The sequence below is a fragment of the Phalacrocorax aristotelis genome, chromosome 6 (genome assembly GCF_949628215.1).
Source record: "Phalacrocorax aristotelis chromosome 6, bGulAri2.1, whole genome shotgun sequence".
NCBI lineage: Eukaryota > Metazoa > Chordata > Aves > Suliformes > Phalacrocoracidae > Phalacrocorax > Phalacrocorax aristotelis.
Window position 1 is genome coordinate 17,298,330 of NC_134281.1, and position 26,591 is coordinate 17,324,920.

The 26,591-nt window shown below is 59.0% G+C and overlaps 4 protein-coding genes across 8 annotated transcripts in view; 1 reads left to right on the plus strand and 3 right to left on the minus strand.

Moving 5' to 3' along the window:
• Positions 1 to 323: 323 nt before the first annotated feature.
• On the minus strand, positions 324 to 3,999 carry LOC142058250 (maestro heat-like repeat-containing protein family member 6). Its single transcript, XM_075095406.1, has 8 exons — positions 3,889 to 3,999; positions 3,484 to 3,621; positions 2,694 to 2,870; positions 2,109 to 2,264; positions 1,553 to 1,654; positions 1,110 to 1,212; positions 784 to 837; positions 324 to 529 (listed from the first exon to the last, which is right to left on the minus strand). The coding sequence occupies exons 1-8, from the start codon at positions 3,997 to 3,999 to the stop codon at positions 324 to 326; spliced, it is 1,047 nt and encodes a 348-aa protein (XP_074951507.1).
• A 93-nt stretch (positions 4,000 to 4,092) lies between these two features.
• LOC142058335 (maestro heat-like repeat-containing protein family member 7) lies at positions 4,093 to 5,407 on the minus strand. The gene is made up of 5 exons (XM_075095480.1): positions 5,372 to 5,407; positions 5,015 to 5,169; positions 4,741 to 4,888; positions 4,422 to 4,600; positions 4,093 to 4,333 (listed from the first exon to the last, which is right to left on the minus strand). The coding sequence occupies exons 1-5, from the start codon at positions 5,378 to 5,380 to the stop codon at positions 4,192 to 4,194; spliced, it is 633 nt and encodes a 210-aa protein (XP_074951581.1). The 5' UTR covers positions 5,381 to 5,407; the 3' UTR covers positions 4,093 to 4,191.
• Positions 5,408 to 9,825: 4,418 nt separating this feature from the next.
• LOC142058653 (U3 small nucleolar RNA-interacting protein 2-like) overlaps positions 9,826 to 26,591 on the minus strand; it is a 38,529-nt gene continuing 21,763 nt past the window's right edge. Inside the window, exons 1-9 of one of the 5 annotated variants that reach the window (XM_075096230.1) lie at positions 17,736 to 17,854; positions 17,390 to 17,482; positions 17,189 to 17,289; positions 16,948 to 17,082; positions 11,175 to 11,237; positions 10,946 to 11,091; positions 10,716 to 10,795; positions 10,521 to 10,594; positions 9,830 to 10,427 (exon numbers count right to left, since the gene is read on the minus strand). In XM_075096230.1, the coding sequence (XP_074952331.1) occupies positions 10,322 to 10,427; positions 10,521 to 10,594; positions 10,716 to 10,795; positions 10,946 to 11,091; positions 11,175 to 11,237; positions 16,948 to 17,082; positions 17,189 to 17,289; positions 17,390 to 17,482; positions 17,736 to 17,792 (855 nt within the window). In that variant the 5' untranslated portion in view covers positions 17,793 to 17,854 and the 3' untranslated portion in view covers positions 9,830 to 10,321. Of the gene's footprint in view, positions 10,428 to 10,520; positions 10,595 to 10,715; positions 11,092 to 11,174; positions 11,238 to 16,947; positions 17,083 to 17,188; positions 17,290 to 17,389; positions 17,483 to 17,735; positions 17,855 to 26,591 lie in introns of those variants that run through there. The other 4 variants (XM_075096226.1, XM_075096225.1, XM_075096229.1 and 1 more) reach the window with 4 other exon arrangements.
• On the plus strand, positions 18,778 to 21,527 carry LOC142058234 (uncharacterized). The gene is given in 2 exon segments (XM_075095392.1): positions 18,778 to 19,023; positions 19,995 to 21,527. Coding segments are annotated over 2 exon segments (1,779 nt in total).

A 26,591-nucleotide genomic window follows, 5' to 3' on the forward strand; every position in this document is an offset into this window, starting at 1 on the left:
GACGGTGGGAGGCAGAAAAAGTGATTCACCCTGGCGTGGCCCTGGGGACGGGAGGGAAGGCTTCAGCCTCAACTTCATCCTCGGCTCTGGCTCCGGCTCCGGCTCTGGCTCCGGCTTCTCCTTCCCTCTGTTTTGCAGCCCAGCCCAGCCCAGCAGCTGGTGCTTCGTGGCAAAGACAAAGCGTGTGGGCAGGTGATGCCCTGCACCACGGGAAAAAGCGGCTGTTCTGCTGCTCTCCAGAGGACGCCAGCTCCTCTGGGGCTGAGGTCTCTTCTCTCCTGTTAGACTTTGGGAAGAGGAGATACCCCAAGCCGCAGAGCACCCTAGGGCTGGGGTTGCTGCTTTCTCTCTGCCTGAGCAGAGTCCTCGCTGGGTGCCGAGTGCCACCTCGTCCATGCCCTCAGCAGCCGGAAGCTCAGCCGTTGCACGTTAAACCTCGACTCAGCCTTCCTCAAGCTGAGGATGAGGAGCGCCTGTGTTGCCAGGGAGGAGACCAGGAGACTCGTGTCTCTCCCTGCATCTTGAAGGACTGCGGGGACAAAGCAGCAGAGGTGAGGTGACAGCCCTGTGTCCCCTCCAGGCAGGGCACGTTGTGCCCCGTGATTCCAGGGCCAGGAGGGAGCCGGGGGGCGGGAGGCTCAGCTGGGTGCTGCCGGTCAGGAATGTGCCCCTCCAGAAACAGCCCCCTCCCCGGAGACACGCACACGCTGGGAGTAGAGCCCCCCTCTCCCAGGGGGGAGCTCCGTGCCGGGGTCCTTCCTCCTCCCCACTGCCCTCACTCACCCTCTCTGATGTACTGCAACTCCTCGTGCCCATCCACCTGCCGTCCGATGAGCCCTGAGGGGATGCAGCCCGTTGGGGACCCTGCTGCCTGTTGGGGACCCCGCTGCCCATTGGAGAACCCTCCACCCAGCCCACCTGGCCAGCACAGCTCCCCGGGGTGGGGGCTGACCCTGGGCTGCGGCATCGGGGAGGGGATGGATGAGCCTCCTGCCAGCCCTGCCTGCACAGCCAGGGGTGGGATGGGCAGAAGGAGTGCCCACAGGTCCTGCGCTGGGCCACAGGGACCCTGGGAGAAGGAGGGAGGGACCACGGGGCTCGTGGCTCACCGATGAACCTGACAGCTTCCCGCCGCAGGGGCTCCTGCGGGCTCCGCAGGTAGGACTGGCTCTGGCGCAGGTATTCCTTGGCCCTGCTCCTGTTCCTGGCCAGCTGGAGGGAGGAGAAGGGTGCGCGGTTGGTGCAGAGCTGCCCCCCAATTGGGCCCTCCCCCCCCGCCCAGGGCCACCCTCCTTCCCCCCAGCAGGACATTCCCAGCTCCCTGCCGTGTGGCATCGGGGTTCGGAGGGAGCAGAGGGCTCCCCAGGGACACTGAGGTGCCGTCCTGCTGGCAGGGTGCCCTTTGGGACTCCGGGGGAGAGGACAGCCTGGGGCAGAGCCTGCTCCAGGAGGGTGCATACCGCCATGGGGGCACAGGCCCCCCGTCCCCCGTGCTGGGCATGGGGCAGGGCTCACCCAGGGCGCAACCTGGGGGCGCTGGGGCTGTGCGTACCAGGCACTCGCTGATCCTCCATGCCTGCACGGTCTCGCCCAGCTGGGCCAGCTGCCGCCACTTCAGGAACTGTCCAGCACTGCTGAGGGTTTCCTGGGAGGCCTGGTGAGTAGCAGAGATGCCACCACCACCGCCAGGGACACAAGACCCTGTGTCCCCCCTCTTTGGAGGGCTCAGAGCCTGCCCTGCCCGTGCAGGGAAGACGCACCAGCTGGGGACTGATGCTGCCACCGGGTTCAGCACCCTGGGGGAATATAAGGGCAGCCACCCTCTCTGGCTCTAGTGTTTTGGCCTTGGTGACCCCAGGCTGCTGCAGAGCCACAGCGCCGTCTCTGGGGCTGCAGGGACTCACGCCAGGGGTTGTGCGGAGGGAGCTGGGTGGGAAAGGGACCTAATTCCCCATCCACCCGGGGAGCAGGAGGAGAAAGGCAGCAGCGGGCAGGGAGGTGCGCTGTGCCTGGTGCTAGGGACCCAGCGAGCTAGACCTCATGGCAGCACACTTTTAAAGGGTCCAGCACCGCCCTGCCCAAAGAACAGGTCAGGTTGGGAGTCCCACCTTGGCCACATTCTTGTCCTCGTCGTGCAGGTGAAAGAGCAGTGGCAGCAGGCTGCCCCACACCACCTCCTTCATCTTCTTCTTTTTGGCATCCACCACAACCCCCATTGTGTTTCGGAAGAGCCGGATGGAGAGCTCCCGCACAGTGCTCGACTCCTGGTGCAGGAGAGGAAGAGGACCTCAGTCTCAAGCCTATGGCAAGCAAGGGGCCCAAAACAGCTGCAGGCAGCCCTGCTCCAAAAGGGAGCAAGCTGTGGCATAGAGAAGGTCTGCCCAGGGAGGCTAGGGTCCCTGGGGCTGGGGGTTGGAGAAGGAGACCCTGCGGAGGGCTGGAGGATGCTGCCAGGGCAGGGTGTGCATCGGTGGGGCTCAGCACGTCTGCCAACGTCCTGCAATCATCGTCTCTGCCGCGACAGGGAGGCTGAGCCAGGGTGGGTCCACGTGGGGGTTTGGGACACAGCACAGAGCTGCCAAGGGCAGCGATGGGGTCTGGGGGCTGCGGGGCAAAGCATCCCCCTGCAGAGCACGGGAGGCATGAATGGAGGTGCCTGTTGAGAGGGGCACGGGTCTCTCCCCCAGCCTTACGTCGCTGAAGAGCGGCTGGAGCTTCTCAGCCAGCGCCAGGGCAGTCAGGCTGAGCGTCTTCCCCTCCAGCAGCCGGAGCAGGTTGCTGAGCAGGGACAGGGCGATGGCGCTGGCATCACTGTCAGCACCCTGCAGCTGCTCCATGACATACGGCAGCAGGACGAGGGTTTTCCTTGCCTGTTGGAGACACACCATCTCCTTTTTGTAAAGGAGCGACCTACCAGAGGGGTGAAAACCCTCTCCGCGCAGACTGGCCTCCCACTAGCTTCTCAGCAGGCAGTGAGGTCACAAGGGCAAGGTCCTGGCAGACAGGGCTTACCGCCATGGCCGTGAGAAGAGCAGGGCGCAGAGGGTGAGGACAGACAGCTCTGGCTCCTTGCCAGCCCCTTGGCTACCCCCTTCTCCACCAGACCCCCTGGGTAGGCTGGTGGGCACCTGGCGCTGCCTGGAAAGCTGCCTGAGCTGCCAGCAGCCCCTGCCGCAGCTGCTGCGTTTCACCCCGGGGCTCAGCACCCCACAGTCAGGCTCTGCAGACCCCACGCTCGGGTTGGTCACTCTGCCACCAGCACCCCTGCCAGGACGTGCTGGCAGCAGAAGCCCCTTCCCCTCGGCACTACTGCCTCTCTCCTTGCACGGCACAGTCATGGGGCAGAGGGCGGGGCAGGCAGGAGAGCTGGCAGCAGCCGGCACGGCTCCCTGTGCCCAGAAAAGCCCGAGCCACCACGTTACCCGTCACCCACTGCTCCACCCTGGGCTGCTGTCCCGGCTGTCCCTGCTGCCCCCTACTCACCGTGTCGGGCCTCTCACTGAGCCTGAGGAGGCCCCTGAGCACCAGGCTGGGCATCCCCAGGCACTGGCTCTGCAGATACATGGGGAAGATTTCCAGGGCACGGTCCAGCTCTTCACTGAGGCTGGTGCAGCCCAACATCTGAAACACGCACAGCGGGAGCTGGTGAGGTGTGGTGCTGCCTCCAACCACTACCTCAGGGCAAGGATGCTGGGTCACGACCAAGCCCAGACACAGGCAGCAGGGACTGTGGAGAAGCCCCGTGCCCCACACTCCACCACACTGGTTGCTCGCCTGCTCCTCCACGGCGACAACCAGAGCCCATCTGCTGCCCCAGCTCCCCCCACAGCAGCTGGCATGGGAGAGCTGAGCATCGGAGAGAGCTTGGAACAGTGCCGTCAGGCTCACCTCAACGAGGAAGACCATGGCGATCATCTCCCAGGTGGGCTCCTCCACACTGAGGAGTTCTGCCAGATGGCAGAAGATGGTGGAGAGCAGGGGTCTTGGAGTCTTCATCATCTCCCTGGCAGGGGGAAGGAGGCACCATCAGGCCTGAGCCAGGCAGACACATATCTTTGGGGTTTGCACCACTCTGGGCATCACCCACCTGCAGCGCTTTCTTTGAGCAACGGGAGCCCTCTGCCATCTGTGCCCCCAAGGGAGGGGGTGACATGGGGTGATGGTCCCCGAGGAGCAAGGGAGAAGGGCCTCTCACCTGGCCACAATGCGGACTCCCATGAGGTGGGTCTGGCTGCTGAGCAGGGCATCCCAGCCACCCTGCGCCTCAATGGCCAGCGCCTGGCTCTCAAAGCCCATGCTGCAGAGCAGCACTCTCATGGACTGCACCACAGACCTGCACAAAGAGAAATGCTCAGCTCCCACTGGCACCCCTGCCTTGGCTCCAGGTAGCTGGCAGGGATGAGAGGACAGGGATGGAGCACCTGATGGGACCGAGCAGATCCTCTTGGTGCTCCCTCCAAAAGATGTGCACCTCCTGCACCGTCAACTCCGTGGTGAATGACACTTGGAAAAGCAGTGCCAGGAAAAGCTGGGGGAAAATCGCCTCCACCTCCCGCAGGCAGATGCGCTGCAGGAGGATCTCGCTTACCGTCCTGGCTGCCTGCAGAAGACAGCTAGACACTGAGATGTCCCTACGCCCCTGGGGACGTCAAGGCTTGGGATGGGCAGGGAAGGAGAGTGGAGGCCCTGGACAGCCGAGAGCAGCCCCAGAGGTCAGTGAGGCCTCATCCAGTAACTCACAGCCAGGGAGAGGACGCGGGGGTTGTCCCCAGTAGAGGTGGAGGTCTTGCACGGCGACTGGTTCATCAGCCTGCTGAGCAGCTCCTGCAGCACCTTCTCCGCAACCTGGGGCTTGGAGAGTGTCACCTTCCACATGCGCATCGCAACACTGCGGGGACCCAGGGCTCTGTCAGCAGGGACACCCCGGAGGATGGCCAGGCTGAAGTCCCTCGGGAGGGTCTTAGGGCCCCTCTCCCGGAGTGAGAGGACCCCCAAAGGCTGGTGGGCCCCGTACCAGGTACATGTTGGGGAGCACTGCAACAGGCTGGCCACCACCATGCTGGGCTGTTTGTGCATCAGCACCAGCAGGGCCCTCTCCAGGCTGTTGAGGGCTACCACCGCCCTGATGAAGGGCAGGTTTCTGTAGATGGCCCACACGATGTTCAGCACCTGGACGACAGACACAGAAGGGAGTGGGGGTGTCAGCGGGGTGAGCGCAGCTGTTTACCCAGCTCCCACTGGGAGCCGCTTTGCATTCCTGCTGCAGTACGCTGGCTTGAGATGGCATCAGTGCTGGTCAGGCACAGGGCCCAGGGAGGAACGATCCTCTGGTGGGCCCGAGTGTTGGCTGTGCCACCCACGGGCTACTCACCTGTCCCATCGGGAAGGCAGGGTCTGCCACAAGGACTTCCACCATGTGGGCAGCCGCCCTGATGCTGTAGGCACTTGGGGCTCTCAAGCTCTTGATGGCCATGAGGATGATGTCTACCTGGTCAGAGGGCTGGAGGTGGTACTTGAACATCTGTGCGATGAAGGAGAGGAGGGGAGGTTTGTCACCTAGAGCATCACACAGAGCATCTTGGCTGTGCAGTGAGAGTGGGATGCAGAGCCAGGCTGCGCTGGGGAGGAGACCGATGGTGGGGGTCAGGGTTCTGTGGGGAAGCGGAGCTTGCTGTGGGCTTTTGCCTAGCCTCCGCTCAGGAACAGCGTGAGCCCACATCATCCCCACGCATCCGGTGTCCCTTCACTCATGCTGACCACCCCAGGCAGGAGCCGAAGGCACTTCTTACCGAAAAGATTTCGTTAGCGCTGCTTTTTTGCGAGATCTGCCCGTCCTCCCAGAGCTGCAGCTGCCCTGTGTCATGCAGCCAGGGCCACCTGCCTGGGGAGGACGAAAACCAGGGTGCTCAGAGAGAGGGTGAAGAGCTGGAGGTGCAGTCTGAGAGCTTTAGGCAGAAAAGTCACTAGTAAAGAAAGAGGGCACCCAGGCAGGTCTGGGGAGCAGATACCCAGGGAGGGTCTGGGGCTATTGCGAACAGGGGCAAGGGGAAATGGCTCTTTAGACTGCAGGCAGGCAGGCTGGATCAGGCTTTCTCTCACCAAGGAGAGTGGTCCCTGGCTGCCCGTGCCTGGGGGCACCCAGCCCATCACAGCTTCTCTTACTTCTCTGCTGCAGGATGAAGGCATGCAGGTGACGGAGAGCTTTTGCAGCTTCGCGGCGGGTCGCCTTGTCCTTACAGGTGCAGCAGAGGGTGAGGTGCCCAACCAGCCTCCCCAGCATCACAAACCGATGTGTCTTGGAGCACTGATGCCTGAGGACTACAGCTTGTGCGAAGCAGGGGCAGACCTGGAGGAAGAGAGGCAGTGTGGGTATGAGGTGAGCCTAGGCACAAGGTGAGCCCCAGCTGCTCCCAGAGCAGCCAGGCAGCAGCCCAGCGCAGGGGAGGGCTGCTGGACCCAGGTTCCTGCCTTGGGAGAGAGCACGGACAAGGACAGGGGCAGGGCAAAGACCCCTGCTCCTGACTTCCTGCTGACTGGGTGCCCAGCTTCCCTGGGAGGTGCTGGGGCTCAGGAGCACAGCGATGGGGGACTGGGGCTGCCCAGACTGGGAGCTCGGTACCTGCAGCAGGGGTTCGGTGGCGATGAAGTTGGCCAGCCTGGCAATCTGTGCCACAGCCCTCTCCTGCACTGCTGCCAGCTTGGAATCGGTGAAGGGCAGCAGGAGCTGGGAGGAGAAAAGCTGCTGATCTGCCAGGGAGGTGGCATGGCACAGCACGGCATGGCCAGGCTTGCGCCGGGGCAGGGCCTGGGCCCAGGGCACGTGCCCTTCTTGCCCCTCAAAGCAACCTGCTGCAGCCAGGCAGGCCACCGCATCCCACTCCTGCCGCTGCCTCTGCTGCCTTCCACTCACTCGCTCCCCACCCAAATAAAGGTCCCTCCACCCCCCACCCAAGGAACCCAAGACTTTGGGGTGACCACCTCCCTGGGGACCTGTGGTGGAGGCTCTAGGATGTGGCTCGGGGGAAAGTCCCAGGGCTGGGCTCCCCTTGCCAGACAGGCAGATCCATCTGTGAGGGAGTGTTGGGCAGGACGAACAGCAGGCAGGGCTGCAGGAGCGGGGTGGGCTGGGGCAGGAGCAAAAGGAGCTCTGGCAGCAGCCAGGAGGCAGGGGGCTGGTGGGGAGGCAGCGCAGGGAAGGAGGAACATCTTTGCCCCCCTCCTTGCACCAGGCACTGATTGGGGAGGGGCGGGGCACCACTCAAGCCATGGGTCAATGCTTGTGGGGACCCTGTGCCAAGGCCAGACCTGCAAGATGTTCTGCAGCTCCAGGATGCCGAGAGCACCGGCGCTGCTTACCAGCACCTGCAGCATGCTGTCCATCGTGGCCAGGGTCTGTGAGGGGGACAGAGTCTTGGGGCAGCCCTAGAAGCCTGGGCGGGGTGGGGGGTGGGCGTGGCTGCACCCTGCGGTGCCCAGGAAGGGGCCTCGGGGTGGGGGAGCTCCCCATGGCTCACCCCGTGGCATACCTCGGAGTAGAGAGAAGCCTCAGGGCCCTGGGTGTCCTGTGGAGGGAGGTGGAAGATGCTGCAGAAGCAGATGTGGAGGAGTCTGCTGCTCATCTCCTGCAGAAGCAGCCCCGCCTTGCTGTGGGGACAGAGAGGTGCTCTTCAGACACAGCAAGGAGGAGACAGACCCCAGGGTTGGAGACCTGGGCTGATCCCCATGACACTGACACTTGCATTTGGAGGGAAAAGCCTATGGCACCCCTTGCCCTGCTGTCTGCCTCCCTCTTGGACCCAGGACTGGGGGTGGCCCCTGCCTGGGAGAGGTGCCGTTAGGGCTGCCCAGCAGTGGGGAGGCCAAGCTGGGGGCTGCGGCAAGTACCTCATGGAGGCGATGGTCAGCATGGCTTGCCGCCACACCACAGTACCCAGGTGGTCAGTGGTCTCCTCTTGCAGCAGCACCTGTGCAGCACAGCAGGGTGGGATGGATCGGGATGGGGCAGTCTCCCTTGCCCATCAAAAGCCTGCGGGGCTGGCAGAGCCCAGGTGCCACCATCCCAGCACTCCCTCCCCACCCAGTGGTCCCAAGCCCCATGGTGGGAAGGGCTGTGCCCATCACAGAACCACAGGCTGGCCGAGAGACCTGCAAACGTCATTGGGTCCAAGCCCCAGCTCCAGCCAGGCCACGTAGCTGGCTTTCAAGCATCTCCAAGGATGGAGACCCAGAGCAGTGCTCACATGCACCCCACTGCCCGGCTGAGCCCTCTCCTGCCCCCAGGGCTCTGCCCACTGCCCACTGCCCCTGCCTCACCTCGATGGCCTCCACCACCTCCAGCAAACAGAAGTAAAGCATGTCCCATGTTGTGGAGCCCGCGCTGCTGGTGCTACAGATGGTGTAGATGGAGGCCAGAAACTTCAGCTTCTCCTCCTCTTGCTGCCAGCCAGGGAGGGGACAGGCGGCCAGAGAGCGTCAAGGGGGTGAGACAGGTTGGGGGGGAGGGGGGCAGCACAGCCCCCAGCACCTTGCGAGAGTGGGATGGGGGCAGAAAGACTGGTCAGGAGACATGGGCGCAGCCTCATAGAATTGGCCTTGGATACCTTTGGTCTGCTCCTGAGGAAGGCTCGGATGATGTCCAGGTTATCCTCGTTCTGCCCGGGCAGAGCCAAGGTGGAGCAGCACGGATCTGGCCGAGAGAAGGCAGGCAGGGCTGGGGGGCGAGCAGGGGACAAAAAGCCAAGCCCTCTGCCCAGCTCCCAGGGATGTCACCAGTCCTGGCTCAAGGCTGGGACACAGGTGTCCCCTGTGAGCCCCAGGGGCGAGGGCGCAATGCTGGAGGGCAGCACGGGGAGGGGGGTCTGGCGTGCCCAGGTGAGGGACAGGCTACCACCGGCTGGCAGGGAGGATCCCTGTCCCGGGGTGCCGTGACAGGGCTGGCTCCCTGGCCACTGTGCCATGGGAGCCCCGATGCCAGCCTGGCTGGGCAACGCGAGCGCGGGACCGGGCAGGGACGGGCAGGCAGCCCCCTGCCCGCAGCGCCTGCACACTCACCCGCCTGCAGCGGCTGGACCTTGCACATCTCGCTTGGCTTTGGCCCAGAGTGGGGAGCCAGGGCAGCTACACCCTCCTTCTCCCCCCAGGCCTGCCTGGGCCTGCTAGGGGGTCTCCCTGCCATCCTGCGGAGGAAAGGGGTGAGGGGGACCCTGTGCCCCACAGGGCTGCCCTGCCAGGGGCAGTGGGGCAGAGGTGGCCATGCTTGGGGGGCTCTTTGCTCTCACCCTGTCCTAACACCGTCCTCCCAGACACTGGGCGGGACAGCACTGGGTGATCCAGGGTGTCACAAAGTGCCCCAATAGCACTCCCCCGGGGGGCACCCACAGACTGCCCCCTTCCCCTCTTCCCCAGGACCCCTCCTTGCCCCGGGCGGGGGGGGTGGGTGAGACTGACTCCCTCTTCCTCCTCCTGCTACAGGGCTGGGGTTTACCTGTAGCGGGGCACCCCCCTTGTCGCAGGGACCCCTCTGTACCCTGTCCCCTTGCTCCCAGGGGCTGGTGCCGCCCAACCTGCAGCTGGGCTAAGCTGGGCTGCAGCCCCCAGCCCCTCGGGCACGCTGAGACTCTTTTCTCTTCCACACACGAGGCCCGGGACGAGGCCCGCGGGGCTCCCCTCGCTCGAAGGCTGCTGGGCACTCGGAGGGGCCGGACGCCCTCCCGTGCGCTCAGCCGCAGGGACGCACAACTGCGGGGGGCGGCCGCGTTCCCCGCTTACTAGTTGCCACGCGCCTGGAGGGTTCCACCAGCTGGCACCGGGCGGGGGGGGCCGGGGTGGGACGGGGCTCCTCGCTCCCCTCCCCGGGGCACAGGGCCCCGCCGCGCCGTAGGAGCCGAGGTGGGGCCCCCGGGCCCGGCGGGGCCAGCGCCGAGGTGGGTGGGCAGACAGGTCGGTGCCAGGGGACGGGCAGGAGGAGGCAGGGGGGCAGGCCAGGGCGGCAGGAGCCGTGGGGCATTAGACATGGTAATTTAGGTGAATAAAGTGGATTTGGTTTGGTTTGGGTTTTGTGTTGTTCTTTTTTTTTTTTTATTTTTTATTTAAAACAGAGTCCTCCAGAGCTCGGGTCTGGCCAAAGCTGAGGGAAGAGGGCAGACCCTCACAGAGGGCAGAGCCGCAGCATGATATGGGTGCCAGCAGGGTCAGGGGGCCACGCGCCATCCCCCGCTCCGGCGCTGCCGGCCCCAGGAGGGTGGTTGCACGAAGGACATGGGGCGCAGCACCAGGGACAAGGGTTTCATGACCCAGGTGCAGCGGCTCCGGGGCCAGCGGGCTAGGAGCTGTCAGGGACATGGGAGCTGGGGGCTGTAGCCCTCCGCTTCAGGGGGATGATGCAGATGCTGTTTTTGGCTTCTTTGATTCTCCACCACCGGCCAAGCCTGCAGATGAGAGAGATGGGGGTCACCCTCCACTGAGCCCTCGAGGCAGTGGAGGCTGTGCCCCCAGCCAGCGCTAGGGAAGGGGGACGGTACCGGTGCTCCTGCCCGAGGCCGGCCACCAGGAAGTCACCGGCTGCCGAGAACTCGAGGCTGTTGACAAAACCCACCTGGAGGGGACAGGGCAGGGCGAGAGGCTCGCGCAGCCTCCTCCTGCTGCCCAGGGAGGGGAGAACCCGCCGAGAGACACCCCCAGCCCAGCTCCAGCATCCCCAACCTCCTGACCCATACCAACGGGATAGCCCAGAGGGGCTCCAGCTTCCGAAATCCCTCACTGCACTTCCAGAGCTTCACACTAGCACTGTGGGAGCCTAGGGTAGAGAGAGGAGACTGCCATGCACCCCAACCTGGGGCAGGGGCAGGGGCAGGGGCAGGGGCAGGGGCAGGGGCAGGGGCAGGGGCAGGGGCAGGACAGACCCCCTGCACCCCCAAACCCTTGCTCCAAAGCAGCTGCCCCACACCTGTAGCCAGGAGGTCACTGTTGCGCAGGGCAGCCACCGCCAAGATGCAGTACGGCTGCTGCAGGCCCTGGGCGTCCTGCATGCCGTGCGCCTGCCGGGCCAGTGCCAGCGGCTTCTTCTTCGCCAGCCCCCACAGGGCTACAGACCTACCAGGGAGGGGAGGCATGAGGGGGTTGCAGGAGGGGGCTTTGCCTACCTACCCCAGGCACTGTCGCGGCCCCGTGCTCACCCGTCATCGGCACCCGACACCACGTGCTCCTCGCTGATGAGCTGGATACAATCAATGGAGCCCCTACAAAGAGAAGGGGCAACTACCATCAGTTACAAGCGTGCTTTGGGATCCTGCTTAGGAGTGTCGTGGTTTAGCCGGCAGCTCAGCCCCACACAGTCGCTCGCTCACTCCCCCACCAGTAGATGGGGGAGAGAATCAGAAGGGTAACGCTCGCGGGTTGGGATAAGAACAGTTTAATGATTAAAATTAAAAGAAACAACAACAGAAATGCAATGTAAAGGAGAACAACGAGAGGCGCAAAGCCCCGGGGGAGGGGAAGGGAGGGGGGAGGGGAACGAACCGCCGAATACTGGTCATGGTGTCACATGGTATGGAATGAACATGCCATTGGCCAGTCGGGGTCAGCTGCCCCCACCATGGCCCTGCCCCTCCCAGCCAACCCCCCCCACACACGGCAGAGCGCGGGAAGCTGGAAAGGTAGCCGACCCCCACAGTGAGGAGAATTAACCCCGTCTCAGCCAAAACCAGCACATTCTCCACCCCTTATTCCATACCATTTACACCATGCCCAGGTCCCATACGATGCAATACAACCTTACCAACCACCACCCCTCCCCTTCCCATCCTTTAACATAATACACAGACATCATTCCCTTAGTTCATGGACCTTCCCTGTAAAATGTCCATTAAAATGTCCATTGAGTTCACCCAGTCCATGACTCTGGGCTCCATCTGTCGTATCAGTCTTTCAGGGTGGGAGAGATGATGTGTGTGGCGTCGGGTTGCTGCATACCGAGTCAGTCATCGTTCCGTCACTGCTGCACTTTGCTTGTTTCACAGTCTATATTCCATGGATTGGGAGGCTCGTACTCTGATATCATTGATACAACACAGAGGTGACACACAATATTATCTAGCAGTTCACATTGTGCCATTCAGTTCATTGGCTGTTTTCACCCAAAATCAAATCCCCTTGAGGCACACATCGGATTTCTCCATCCTCCTGTATCGCCCACCAAGTGCGCCCAGGTCCTCGAGCAAAAGCAATGCCACGAACAAAGGTTTGCCTTTGCCTGAGGCGGGAAGAACCCAGACTGTTTTGCCCAGCATACTTGTTGCGTGCACTACAGGGACTCTATCCCCTTCCACAGTATGTAGGATTTCTGACTGGGCAGGGCCAGCTCGGTTGGCAGATCCCCTCGTGTTGACTAACCACGTGGCTTGTGCTAAATGTGTATCCCAGTGCCTGAATGTCCCACCCCCCATTGCTCTCAGTGTGGTTTTTAACAGTCCATTGTACCTTTCAATTTTCCCAGAGGCTGGTGCGTGATAGGGGATGTGATACACCCACTCAATGCCGTGCTCTTTGGCCCAGGTGTCTATGAGGCTATTTCGGAAATGAGTCCCATTGTCTGACTCAATCCTCTCTGGGGTGCCATGTCGCCACAGGACTTGTTTCTCAAGACCCAGGATAGTGTTCCGGGCAGTGGCGTGGGGGACAGGATATGTTTCCAGCCAGCCAGTCGTTGTTTCTACCATTGTAAGCACATGGCGCTTGCCTTGGCGGGTCTGTGGGAGTGTGATATAGTCAATTTGCCAGGCCTCCCCATATTTATATTTCAGCCATCGTCCCCCATACCACAGAGGCTTTACCCGCTTCGCTTGCTTGATTGCAGCGCATGTGTCACATTCGTGGATAACCTGTGCAATAATATCCATGGTCAAGTCCACCCCTCGATCACGAGCCCACCTGTATGTTGCATCTCTCCCTTGATGGCCTGAGGTGTCATGGGCCCACCGAGCTAGAAATAGTTCACCCTTATGCTGCCAGTCCAGATCCACCTCAGCCACTTCAATCTTGGCAGCCCGATCTACCTGCTGGTTGTTTCGATGTTCTTCAGTGGCCCGACTCTTGGGGACGTGAGCATCCACATGACGTACCTTTACAACCAGGTTCTCTACCCGGATGGGTTTGCCTCTGCGCTGCCAGTTGCTTTGCTTCCATTGCTGCAGCCAGCCCCACAAGGCATTTGCCACCATCCAGGAGTCAGTACAGAGATAGAGCACTGGCCACTTTTCCCGTTCAGCGATGTCTAAGGCCAGCTGGATGGCCTTTACCTCTGCAAACTGGCTCGATTCACCTTCTCCTTCAGCAGTTTCTGCTACTTGTCGTGTAGGACTCCATACAGCAGCCTTCCATCTCCGGTGCTTTCCCACAAGGCGACAGGACCCATCAGTGAACAGGGCATATTGCTTCTCATCTTCTGGCAGTTTGTTATACAGTGGGGCTTCTTCAGCACGTGTCACCTCCTCCTCTGGTGATAATCCAAAATCTTTGCCTTCTGGCCAGTCCATAATCACTTCCAAGATTCCTGGGCGACTGGGGTTTCCTACTCGAGCCCGCTGGGTGATCAGTGCAACCCATTTACTCCACGTAGCACCAGTTGCATGGTGTGTAGAGGGGACGCTTCCTTTGAACATCCAGCCCAGCACTGGCAGTCGGGGTGCCAGGAGCAACTGTGCCTCAGTACCAACCACTTCTGAAGCAGCTCGAACCCCTTCATATGCTGCCAATATCTCTTTTTCAGTTGGAGTATAGCGGGCTTCGGACCCTCTGTATCCCTGACTCCAAAACCCTAGGGGTCGACCCCAGGTCTCCCCATGTGCTTTCTGCCAGAGGCTCCAGGTAGGGCTATTCTCCCCGGCTGCGGTGTAGAGCACATTTTTTACATCTTGTCCTGCCCGAACTGGCCCAAGAGCTACTGCATGAACTATTTCTCGTTTAATCTGTTCAAAGGCTTGTCATTGCTCAGGGCCCCATTTGAAATCATTCTTTTTTCCAGGTCACTTGATAGAGAGGGCTTACGATCATACTGTAATTTGGAATATGCGTTCTCCAAAAACCCACAACGCCCAAGAAAGCTTGTGTTTCCTTTTTGCTAGTTGGTGGAGACATGGCTGCTATCTTGTTGGTCACATCCTTGGGGATCTGACGATGACCATCTTGCCATTTGATTCCTAAGAACTGGATCCCTTGTGCGGGTCCCTTCACCTTACTTTGTTTTATGGCAAAACCAGCCTTCAGAAGGATTTGGACTATTTTCTCTCCTTTCTCAAAAACAACTTCTGCTGTGTTGCCCCACACGATGATGTCATCAATGTGTTGAAGGTGTTCGGGAGCTTCTCCTTGTTCCAGTACAGTCTGAATCAGTCCATGGCAAATGGTAGGACTGTGTTTCCACCCCTGGGGCAGTCGATTCCAGGTGTACTGGACGCCCCTCCATGTGAAAGCAAACTGTGGCCTGCACTCTGCTGCCAGAGGGATTGAGAAGAATGCATTAGCAATATCAATTGTGGCATACCACTTGGCTGCCTTTGACTCCCGTTCGTGTTGAAGTTCTAGCAGGTCTGGCACAGCAGCACTCAACGGTGGAGTGACTTCATTCAGGCCACGATAGTCTACTGTTAGCCTCCACTCTCCGTTAGACTTCCGCACTGGCCATATGGGACTGTTAAAGGGTGAGTGGGTCTTACTGATGACTCCTTGGCTCCTCAGTTGGTGAATGAGTTTACGGACGGGGATCAGAGAGTCTCTGTTGGTGCGATATTGCCGCCGGTGCACTGTTGTGGTGGCGATCGGCACCTGTTGTCCTTTGACCTTCAGCAACCCCACAACAGAAGGGTCCTTCGAGAGGCCAGGCAAGGTCGACAGCTGTTTAGTTTCCTCCGTCTCCAAGGCAGCTACACCAGAAGCCCACCTGTACCCTTCTGGGTCCTTGAAATACCCTCTCCTGAGGTAGTCTATGCCAAGGATGCACGGAGCCTCGGGGCCAGTCACAATGGGGTGCTTCTGCCACTCATTCCCAGTTAGGCTCCCTTCGGCCTCCAATACAGTTAGCTCTTGGGATCCCATAAATCACCTCAAGCACAGCTAATTCCCTTCGATACTGGATGCCTTTCTCCATAGTTGTCCATTTTCCTGGGCAATATGTAACATCTTCTTCAAAGGGATACCTTTCCTTCACTCCGGACAGGAGTCGCCTCCAGAGGCTAAGGGCTTGTGTTTTTTTCCCCATTGCTTTGTCAACGCCCCCTTCCCCAGAAAGGGATCCCAGTTGTTTGGCTTCTTTTCCCTCTAGTTCCAGGCTACTGGCCCCATTATCCCAGCATCGGAGCAGCCAGGTGACAATGTCCTCACCTGAACGAAGGCGATAATCTTTTCGCATATCTCGCAACAGGATCGGGTGGTCTCTATTTCATTTATGACTTCTTCCTCCTCTCCCCGTGACGGCCCTGCTTTTTCATCATCCCGTTCTAAAGGAGTTGACGTCCGCTTCCAATATTTCGTCTTGTGTATGGGGGCAACTGATACTGGCACGGGTTGATTCTCTGAGCCAGCTCCAGTACTTGTCATGGGGGTTTGAGTGGCTGCAGTGCCTGTCCTCAGGGCTGGAGTGACTACAGTGCCAGTCACTTTGCATTTCAATCCAGAGACATTCTCTTCCCCTTGGGAGCACTGAATACTGTTGAGCAGGGCTCCGTATGCATGGGCCAGGCCCCAGCACATTGCAGTTATCTGTGTCTCTCTGGAGTTCCCAGCGTAACAACATACTTTCTCCAAATATTCTACTAGTTTTTTAGGATTCTGCACCTGTTCGGGGGTGAAACTCCAAAACACTGGGGGTGCCCACTGCCCTAGGTATTTGCCCATGCTATCCCACATGCCCTGCCATTCGTAACTATTAAGCCTTGGGGCAGATTTCTGGGTGATATTCTTAAGTTGCTTAGTCAAAACCAAAACAACATGCCCAAAAACTAACAATAAGTGCACCTTAACCAGCCAAGGGTGTTCAAGATACAAAAGGGTTCTTGTAATAGAGGCAGAGACATCATAGAACAAAGCTGCAAAGGTACTATTCTGTATTTCCTCCACATAAAATCTCTCCGAGGAGGAAGTATCATTGCTAATTGCCTCAACAAGGTGGTATCCAAAGTACAGTAACAGTTTCAGCAAAAACCCCAAATACCAGATAGAGCTGAAAATGAGTGTTTGTATAACAAATCTTGTAGGCAAAACATCACTAATCACAGCAGAACACAGCAGACTAAACAAACCAACACCAATCTTTAACACCAACTGCAAAAATGAGAACATGGTGCTGTGACCAGCAGCTGTTGTTATCTCCAACCCTTGAGCCCCACGTTGGGCACCAGAAAAGACTGTCGTGGTTTAGCCGGCAGCTCAGCCCCACACAGTCGCTCGCTCACTCCCCCACCAGTAGATGGGGGAGAGAATCAGAAGGGTAACGCTCGCGGGTTGGGATAAGAACAGTTTAATGATTAAAATTAAAAGAAACAACAACAGAAATGCAATGTAAAGGCGAACAACGAGAGGCGCAAAGCCCCGGGGGAGGGAAAGGGAGGGGGGAGGGGAACGAACCGCCGAATACTGGTCATGGTGTCACATGGTATGGAATGAACATGCCATTGGCCAGTCGGGGTCAGCTGCCCCCACCATGGCCCTGCCCCTCCCAACCCCCCCCCCCGCCCCCGCCACGCGGCAGAGCGCAGGAAGCTGGAAAGGTAGCCGACCCCCACAGTGAGGAGAATTAACCCCGTCTCAGCCAAAACCAGCACAAGGAGACAAGGGCTCACCAGGACATCAGTGCCTCCAGTATGCCAGCAGGCTTCTGGTGATGCTTGGCACCCTCACACCACTGCCCCAGCCGGACCCACCTGCCCACAGCCCCCTCTCCCGCCCCAGACCTACTGGTGCCCATAAAACACGAGCTGTGACTCCTCGGGGATCTTCCAGAGCCGCACGGTGCCGTCCCGTCCCGCCGCCGTCACACAGCACTCACGGCTCAGGCTGTCCAGCCCCGTGATGACATCCTGCTGCCCGAACCTGGAGGGGGAGGTGGCAAAGAGCTGCGGCAGGCACAGCCCCCCGCCACATTTCTTTCCCCAGGTGAGGGAGGCTCAGTGGGGTGTGTGTTTCCCCAGGCCCTTACAGGGTCTCCATGTATGCGTTCTCCGCCACGTTCCAGACCTTGACGCAGCGGTCATGGGAGGCACTGTACAGCTGGTGCGTGCCCTTCCGGAAGGACAGGCCCTGCGGACGGACAGCCGGACATAGGGGGAGTGGTGAGGGGCACCGGGGAGGACAGTGCTGCCTGGCCCTGCAGGCGTCGCAGCCAATGCCCCCGACTCACCGAGACGGCATCGCGGTGCCCAGTGAAGATGTGCAGGCGCTTGCAGGTGGCGGTGTCCCAGACCATGATCAGCTTGTTCCTGTCTCCCGTAGCCTGGCAGAACACAGGGGATACCCAAGACCTGCCCCACGAGGACCCACCACACATCCCAGCCTATGCTCCCACTCCATGCGCTTTGGGGGGTCCCAGGGACGCCTTCTTGGCTCCAGCGGAGGTAGGGGCTGCTTGAAGCCAGCAAAGTACACCTGGGCACGAGATACCGCTCTCCGCAGGACCCCAGGAGGAGATGCACTCCCCACCAGCACCCCTCCGCCACACATGGCAGCACCAGCCCCCTCTTCCGTACCAGGTACTTGCCATCCAATGAGATGGCCATGCAGAGGACGTGGGATGCGTGCCCCATGTGCTGCTCCTCGGTGCCCTTCTTCCCCCCGGGCACCACGCATGGCCTCTTCCCGCTCTCCACCTCCCCTACGGGAAAGGCATCGCCGTCACGCCCTGGGAACCTCCCAACATATTGGGAAGCGCCAACGAGCCTCCCACAGAGCCCAAAACGATGCACGTGCACATCCCCGGAAGGGGCAGGGGCCCAGCCACCTCCACAGGCACCCACGCTCCTGCTGCTGCAGGGTCCCTCCCTGCAGGGTTCAGGCTGGGGGAACAGCCAGTCGCGGCCCCAAGGGAACACTTGCATTTGATGAGGGAGCCGTCCTTGGAAGCCGAAAAGATGAACCTGTCATCTGGAGAGATGACCAGGCAGGTGACGGGCAGCTGGTGCCCCCGCAGCACTCGAATGCTGGCTGGATCTGGAGGCTGCACCCGCAGGGAGAGCGGGATGTGAGCTGGGCCTCCCTCGGTCCCTTCCCCTGGCATGGGAGTACCCAAGCACAGCACCCTCCCTCCTCCAGGGCACCAGCCCCCGGCACCCTGGGAAGAAGGAGGGCCCTGGTCCCGGAGCCAGCACCGTAACTCGGGGTGCCGGCCCTGGCTGTGCCCGAGTGCCCCCCAAAGCCGGCACTTAGAGCCTGGCAGCCCCCCGGCGCCCCCAGCGCTGGGCACTTACGCCTTTGGCGACCAGGCGCTGCAGCCGACCCTTCTGCTCCAGCTGGGCAAGAAGCGGGAGGCTCAGTGGAGGTGGCCCCGGCCCCGCGGGAGCGGGGTAGAGCCCGCCGCCGCTGCCGGGACTGGGGGGACGCGCCCGCCCCGCTGCTCACCACGTCCTCCTTCAGCCGGTCGCCGATGAGATCCGCCGGATGCGTCTCCTCCTCCTCCTCTGCCGCCGCCCGCTCCTCCTCTGTGGCGGACGCGGGGCGTGAGGGCCGGGCTCAGCACCGAGGGCTGCACGCCCCTCTGCCCCAGCAGGGTACCGGCACCGGGCGGCACTCACCATGCTGGCGGAGCTCCTCCAGGTACAGCTTGGCCAGGCGCAGCTTTTTCTCCTGCGGCGTCTCCTCCACCTCCTCCTCTACCGCCGCCTCCTGCCGCCGCCGCCGTCCCAACGACGGGCTGCGGGGACAGGCGTGAGCACCGGCACCGGCTTCCCCCCGCGGCGCGGCTCGTACCTCTCCGGCTCGGAGTCGCTGGACACCTCCTCGTCGACGGACCAGACGGCCGCCGCCCGCGACCTCCTCTCGGCGCCCAGGACCTGAGGAACGAACCGGGGTGACCCCAGGGACGGAATCGGACGGGACGGGACACGGACACCGACCAGAGCGACCTCGCAGGGGCAGTCACTCCGCAGCCCCCTCCGCCCCGCCCGGCCCAGCCCTCACAGCAGCTCGCGGCCGCCGCCGTCCCGCCGCCCCACGTGGGGCTTTGGCCCTACAGCTGCCCGCCGCCGCCATGCTGCCGCTCCACGTGCTGCCCGCCCCGCCGGCTGCAGGGGCGCGCCCCGCGCCTATTGGCTGCAGCCGACTAGGTCCCCCTCCCGCCGCGCCTGCGGCCCCGCCCCCGCTTCCTATCGGCGGGCCGCGCTGTCACTCGAGTAGTGACGACTCCGCCGCGCCCCCCGGTGCTGCTGGGCCTGCCCCCTCGGCGACACGGCCCGCCCCCTGGTGCTGACAGCCACGCCCCCTCGGCGGCTTGCCCCGCCCCCGGTGCTGCTGGCCCCGGCCTCTCGGCGCAACGACACGCCCCCTGGTGCTGCCTGGCTTCTGGTCCCGTAGCACGGCCTTTGCGGGCTCCCAAGGACCCCGGCCTTGGCTGTCGCCGGGGGTAGTGGTGGGACGGCCTGTCCCGGCGATGCTCTAAAGCGCTAAAACCGGCTTTTGTTCGGAAGCTTTATTTTGCGCCTTTAGTGTCTTGTCTCTGGCACCTGGGGAGGCGTGGAAGGGCAGCGGGAGCACCCTTCGGCTGCTCCAAGTTAGGCAACAGGCTCGCTTCCTCAAGGATAAGCAGCCAAAGAGTGTCACCACGCGTACCCAGAGCATCCTGGAAGGGCTGCTGACTGCAGGCGGGTGGTCTCCCTTTTGGAGATCGCTCAAAGGCGACGGCTCCGCTGAGGGCTTGGTTTCCCCGTGTGACCTCCTGAGGGCGAAAAGGGGGAAAAGGGGATAGCAGCATTAAGGTGTGACCCTCTCAGGACCATAAAGCCCCTTTGTGTTAGGTAAAATGGCCACTCAGAAGGCAGTTAACGCCCACGATTTTGTCTCTTCACCGGCTGTACCATCTTTTGGAGGTGCACCAATCTCGCCCCTCACCCCGGGGACAAGATTGGGTGAAAAAACATTGGTTTCAACCGCAGAGTGTAGTAGGCAGGATAAGGGTAGTGTAGAAGGAAGCTAGGGTTAGACCGGGGAAAGGAAAAGCTGTAATTTGCGCAGTCCTGGGAGCGAGTCTGTCAGCAGCGGTGGAAGAGAGGAAACGGAGGCTTTGTCAAGCCGATGTCACAATAGACTCACTGCAGGTGGTCATAAAGTCACTGCAGGAACAATTGGAGGGAAACAAGCGATTGTTGCAGGAGGAGAGAAATCAAAATGCCATACTGAAGGAAGAATTGAGGGATCAGCTTTTGAGGGAAGCAGATACACTGGCGGAGGTAGAGGTGAAACTTTCAGAGAAAGGGGTACGGCAAGTTTACCCTCAGGGAGTCTTGCAGAGGGCAAGGGAAACTGTAGAAAGCTTCCCTCACATGTATCCACTCTTTAAAACAGAGTACTTGTATGAGGACAATAACGATGACCGTCCTCAAGTTCTCACCAAAGAAGTCCCATTTACAGCAACCGAAGTAGCAAAGTTGAAAAAAGACTTTGCAAGAACTCCGAAGGAATCGGAGACAGAATATGTGTGGAGAGTGTCCCTGTCAGCAGGGGGGGATGGAATTTTGTTGTCGGAGAAAGAAGCAGAAGGCTATTGGGGTCCAGGTGTGTTCTTAACTACAGGTAATCGCCGAGCCCCATGGTCATTAACCCAGAGGGCTGCGTATTGGGCCGGAGGGCTGAACCCTTTGGAGAGGGGAGATCGCCTTGCCGTAACAGGTACGGTGGATCAACTAGTGGAAAGCGTGCAGAAAGCAGCCTGTCTCCAAAAGATGTATGATCGGGAGCTCAAGCCCCACCAGAGTTCCCCGATGATGATGCCTGTAGACCCAGGGAGGATGACTCCCCTGATCCGGGGACTCCCTGACTCCCTGAAACCCACTGGGATCCAATTACAGGGGAGAATTCAAAATAATTCCGAAGGAGAAAGAACTGCGGCCACTCTGGAAGGGATAATAACCCCTGACCATTGGCGGTTGGGAAGGAAAGTGTGGACGTGGAGGGAGGTAGCGCAGGAATTAATTAATTTTGGGAGAAAATATGGCCCTGATGGTGGATCGTTCCAAAAAACCAAAGCAAGGGTTGTACGGTCTGCAGAGCAAGTTAACAATCGGCAGCTGTCAATTGGGAAGGGCCAGGATTTGAGGCCACTCCGCAACAATCATCCCGGGAGAGAGAGACCCCTAAGTCGACAGGGCTTATGGCATCTAGGGCTTCAGAAGGGCATTCCTCGAGACCTGATGGATGGACTCCCGACCCCAAAATTGGAAAAACTTGTACAGAAATGGTCAGGGAAGAAGGCCACTCTCGGAGTAGTTGCCGCTGCTCCACCCCTGATAGATCTTGAGGGGGAGCTGACTAGGGAAAAGGCGGAAAACTAGACCCTCCGTTCCCCAAAGGTGAGGAGAGGAGCGGAGGATGGATGTTTGTAAGACAACTCACCTTGAATCTAAGAGGGGGTTTATTAGTCACAGTAGCTGTAGGACCAAGGAAAAGACCGGTAATTTTTCTAATTGATACTGGGCCACAAATCACCGCACTGATGCAGACCGAAGCAGAACGGTGCGGGATCTCTATCCCATCTAGAAATCTAATTATCTTAAATGCTCTGGGAAAGACACAGTCAATGCCTATGAGTTCAGTGACACTATGGTTCCCAGGAGAGGAAGCCCCCATCAATACCATGGCAGCCATAGGACCTTTTCAGACAAACATTTTAGGCATGGCTGCGTTGAAGGGAAGGCAGTGGCATGACACCCAGGGGAACTCGTGGTCTTTTGGCATCCCCCAGGTCAGGCAATTAACTGAAACATCTTGGGCGGAGGTGCGCCTATTGCAAACGGCACCTGGCCTTCCCCCCTCCAAGATTACCAACGTAAAACCCTATGCGTTGCCGCTAGGAGCCAGGGAAGGGATAGCCCCAGTAACTGAGGATCTCAAACAGCAGGGAATTTTAGTGTTTACTCACTCCCCGTACAATTCACCAGTGTGGCCAGTATGCAACCCTAATGGAAAATGGCGCCTGACCATTGACTATCGGCGACTGAATGCAAACACTGGCCCCCTGACTGCGGCTGTACCCAACATAGCCGAATTACTTGCAGCCATTCAAGAACAGGCCCACCCTATCTTAGCAACCATTGATGTGAAGGACATGTTTTTTATGGTTCCACTCCAGGAGTGTGATCGAGACCAATTTGCTTTTACCTGGGAAGGACAACAGTACACTTTTACCCATTTGCCTCAGGCATATAAACACTCGCCTACCTTGGCCCACCATGCCCCAGCACAGGAATTGGCAATAATCCCATCAGAAAGAGAGGTCAAAGTCTATCAGTATATTGATGACATACTAAAAGGGGGACATACCATAGCTTCGGTGCAGACTATGCAGGACTGTGGGAGAATGGCTAGCTGAACAGGGGCATACCAACATAGAAATGATTACTCATCAGGATCTCAAGAAGTATCGAAAACAGCTAGTCTAGGAGCCAATCAGAGACAAGGACAAATTACCCTTGTTTATGAGAAAGGATACGAAACCAGGGACTTGCGATAAGAAAATATGTAGGGGAGTCACTGAAGCAAAGTAAGAAAACGGAACATGACCTTTAGGCTGTTAACCAATGAGGAGCTTAGCTTTTGCAATATGTATGAGCTGATTAAGAATGGTATAAATTGTGTAACCAGAGGACAATAAACGAAGCTTGCTGATCACTCATATTGAGCGACTGCGTCTTCCCTCCGTCTCGACGAATGGCACGACAATTTGGCGCCCGAACAGGGACACCGGCGACCCGATAGCGGAGTCCGTTAGCCACGGTCGACGGAGATTTGGAGCGGTCCTGCAGCAGCACAGGAGGCGGAAGGGAGTTTTTCCCCGCGCCCGGGAGCACCTATAGAGGCTGTCCCGCCTGCCACGCGCCGCCGAAGTTTGCAAAGGCTGCAACAGCGCGCTGAGTAAGGTATGAACAGACAAGCGGCGTATAATTTGCTCAAGTGCTTTTTAGAAAAGCGGGGCATTGAGGGTATAGATTTAAAGAAAGAGCTAAATGATCTCTTAGCCTATGGAGAACTTAGGGGGATTTTTACTGACCCCAACACGGTGTTTGAGGAGGAGGAGTGGAGAAAGCTAGGAGATAAATTGTTTGATGCCGTTATTAACGAGGAAAAGGCGGCAAAGAAATTAATGAAGCCGTGGCGGGCGGTAACGAATACTCTGACCATGCATAAGGCAGAGCAGCGCGTTGCCGCCGCCGCCGCTGAAAGGTTAAGCAGCACAGCCCCCACCGGGGGTACCCCTGTACAGCCAACGGCCCCAGCGGCTCCAGACTGCCCCTTGCCCCCTTCTGTGCGGAGTATTGTTATCCCGCAGAGTTCTAGGGACGCTTGGGACCTGTCTCGCTTAAGCTCCGCGTTGGAGAGCGAGGGAAAGGAGTCTCCGCCGACAGATCAGGCGGCACAAGGGGCGATGAGTATTGACCCGAGCACAGACACATGCGGGGCAATAGGCCCGGGGCCGGACGCTACTGCTACTCCGGTGCGCAGCCGTGGAGATAGTTCTTATTCGAGTCAGGGAGCAGCAGGTATAGCATCGGAGCGCCAACAGTGCTGGCAGAAAATCGCAGAGGCCGCCCTAAATGAAGGAGACCGAGAGGCCGCTGCCAGACTATTAGACGAGGTAGGGGCATTTCCCGTGCTGTACCAACCAGATGCACGGGGCCGATTAGTAGCCAGTATCCAGAATTTAGATTGGAAGCTACTCTCACAATTGCGGGCTACAGTTAATGAGTCAGGAGTAAAAGGAGAACCTACGCAACAAATGTTAGACTATATTTGGGGAACCAACATCTTACTCCCGGGGGATATACGAAGTATCATGAAGTTAATTCTTACCCAGCATCAACTGCTATTATTTAATGCGCATTGGCAAGCAGCTTGTATGCGGTCGGTAGCTACGGTTAGGCAACCAGGTGATCCTCTATATGGAATAACAGTCGATGAACTGATGGGCTTCGGTCCATGTCTCCATTTAGAGGCTCAAGCAGTAATGGGCCCAGATAAAGCCAAAGAAGCGATGTTACTCGCACGACAGGCATTTAGTCAGCTTAAAGAGCCAGGTGGAATCCCGTCATATATAGGAATCAAGCAAGGTCGAGAAGAGGCGTTTGGATTGTTTATTGACAGAGTAGCCAATGCCATACAGGCGGCAGGTGTTCCGGAATATCTGAGAGGGTCCATTTTGAAACAGTGTGCGATTCAAAACAGTAATCTTACCACCCGGAACATCCTAGCTACCCTTCCCGGGACCTTTTCAATTGAAGAGGCCTTGGAGCGAATGGCACAAGTGCCGATGGGCCCACAGGCTATGTTGGTAGAAGCAGTGAAGGAATTAGGGAAAACTTTGCAGGAGCATACGCAGACATCGCATAGTCAAATTATGGCAGCCCTTGCACCTTTGCAAACTCCTACGGCTCGCCCAATGTCCCGTGGGCCATCCCGTCTGCGATGTTTCCGCTGCGGGAGCGTTACAGCCAGGCTTGCCGAACCCCGCCATGATACCTGAAAGCTGGCATCTACTCATCGTAGACTTGAAAGACTGTTTCTTTACCATAGCGCTGCACGAGAAAGATAAGCAGCGTTTTGCCTTTACCCTGCCTTCTTTGAACCGTGAGCGCCCTGCCCAACAGTTCGAATGGACTGTGTTACCGCAAGGAATGCGTAACTCACCCACCCTTTGCCAAATCTATGTGGATGATGCACTGCAGCCTTTACGTCGCAGATGGAATGAGACTCTGATATACCACTATATGGACGATATTTTGTTGGCACAGGCGGTCTCATTCTCTGGAACACAGAAAGAGGAGTTAGTCCAGGCGCTTGCGTCTCGCGGCCTAGTAGTTGCCCCTGAAAAGGTTCAGGAGACGAGCCCTTGGAAATACTTAGGGTGGCAGATAACTGATGCGGCCATTCGTCCACAGAAATTGACAATACATTTGGAACTCCGTACTCTACACGACGCCCAGAAGCTGTTAGGCGACCTACAGTGGCTACGTCCTGTCGTAGGCATTCCCAATGAAATGCTAAATCAGCTGCGCCCGCTACTGAAAGGATCCGATCCTGCGACACCGATACACGTATCGGAGCAGCAGCGACAAGTTCTCCAGCATATAGCGGAACTGATTACCGAGCGTGCCACACACCGCCGTCTTGCGGACGTCCCCATTGATTTGACCATCTTTTGGGGCACCCAATACCTTATGGCGGCCCTTACGCAGCACAAAATAAAAACGGGGGAGACAGTTGTATTGGAATGGATTGCTCCCCCACTGCAGCCCCGTCGGACAGTGCAAGAAAAGGTTAGCATGTTGGCTGATTTAATACGAAAGGGTCGTCACCGGATTCTCCAGATCGACGGTGTCCCTCCCAAAACGATCTGGTTACCAATAAAGCAGACGGATTTGGACTGGTACCTACAGAACTCAGAGGAATTGCAGGCGGCATTGCTCGCTGATGGAGCAACCCTGGTGGCAAAGCCGCTGCCATCGGCCACTCTTGCCTGGATGGAAAATAAGAATTGGATCGCTAGACCGAAGCGGTCGGCGCAACCCCTTCCTGGCGCCCTCACGGCGTTCATAGATGCCGGACGGCGTTCAAAGACAGCGGCCATAACTTGGAAAGAGGGGCCGCAATGGAAACATCAGGTACTGCAAGCCCAGCCCGAGGACTCATTGCAAACCTTAGAGCTACTCGCCGTAGTTTGGGCATTTTTGAAGTGGAAACACCGTCCATTGAATATCGTGTCTGACTCACTCTATGTGGTGGGAATTGCTAATCGCATCGAAGACGCTGGCCTTCGTGACGTTCAAAATCGTCGGTTGTCTGGCCTCCTTGTTAGCCTCCGCTTGGCAATCGACCAAAGAACGGAACCCTATGCAGTTCTGCACATCAGAAGCCACCAATGGAATGTGGGTCTTGGAGAAGGGAACGCCAGGGCCGATCGGCTCGTCGCGGCCGGTATCGAACCTCCCCTGTCCCCACATTGTCGTGCCCGTGAAGCTCATGCGATCTTTCACCAGAACGCCAAAGGACTGACACGAGCCTATAATATCTCCATGGAGGAAGCCCGTGCCATTGTAAAAGCGTGTCCCATATGCAGCCATCATAACTCTGGAGTGGGACTCGGCTGTGGGGTAAACCCAAAAGGCACGAAAGCCAACGATATCTGGCAGATGGATGTCACTCATGTGCCCCTGCTGGGTCGCTTGAAGTATCTGCATGTCACTATAGACATGTATAGTCATATGATCTGGGCGACTCCGCAACCGGGCGAAAGAGCGCGCGATGTCAAACGGCACTTAACCAGTTGCTTCGCAGTGTTGGGGGTACCCAGCACCATCAAGACTGATAACGGACCAGCTTATGTCAGCAAGCAGCTCAAGCAT

Bases quoted from the DNA above. Each gene is read 5' to 3' on its own strand.
- LOC142058250 (XM_075095406.1), bottom strand. From the start codon at position 3,999: ATGATGAAGACTCCAAGACCCCTGCTCTCCACCATCTTCTGCCATCTG. The intron at 1,213-1,552 runs GTACGCACAGCC...TCCTCCCTCCAG, and splicing joins GGAGGATCAGCGAGTGCCTG to CTGGCCAGGAACAGGAGCAG. The intron at 838-1,109 runs GTGAGCCACGAG...GCATCCCCTCAG, and splicing joins GGAAGCTGTCAGGTTCATCG to GGCTCATCGGACGGCAGGTG.
- LOC142058335 (XM_075095480.1), bottom strand. The intron at 4,889-5,014 runs GTACGGGGCCCA...GGGTCCCCGCAG, and splicing joins TGCTCCCCAACATGTACCTG to TGTTGCGATGCGCATGTGGA. The intron at 4,601-4,740 runs GTGAGTTACTGG...TGTCTTCTGCAG, and splicing joins CCCGCGTCCTCTCCCTGGCT to GCAGCCAGGACGGTAAGCGA.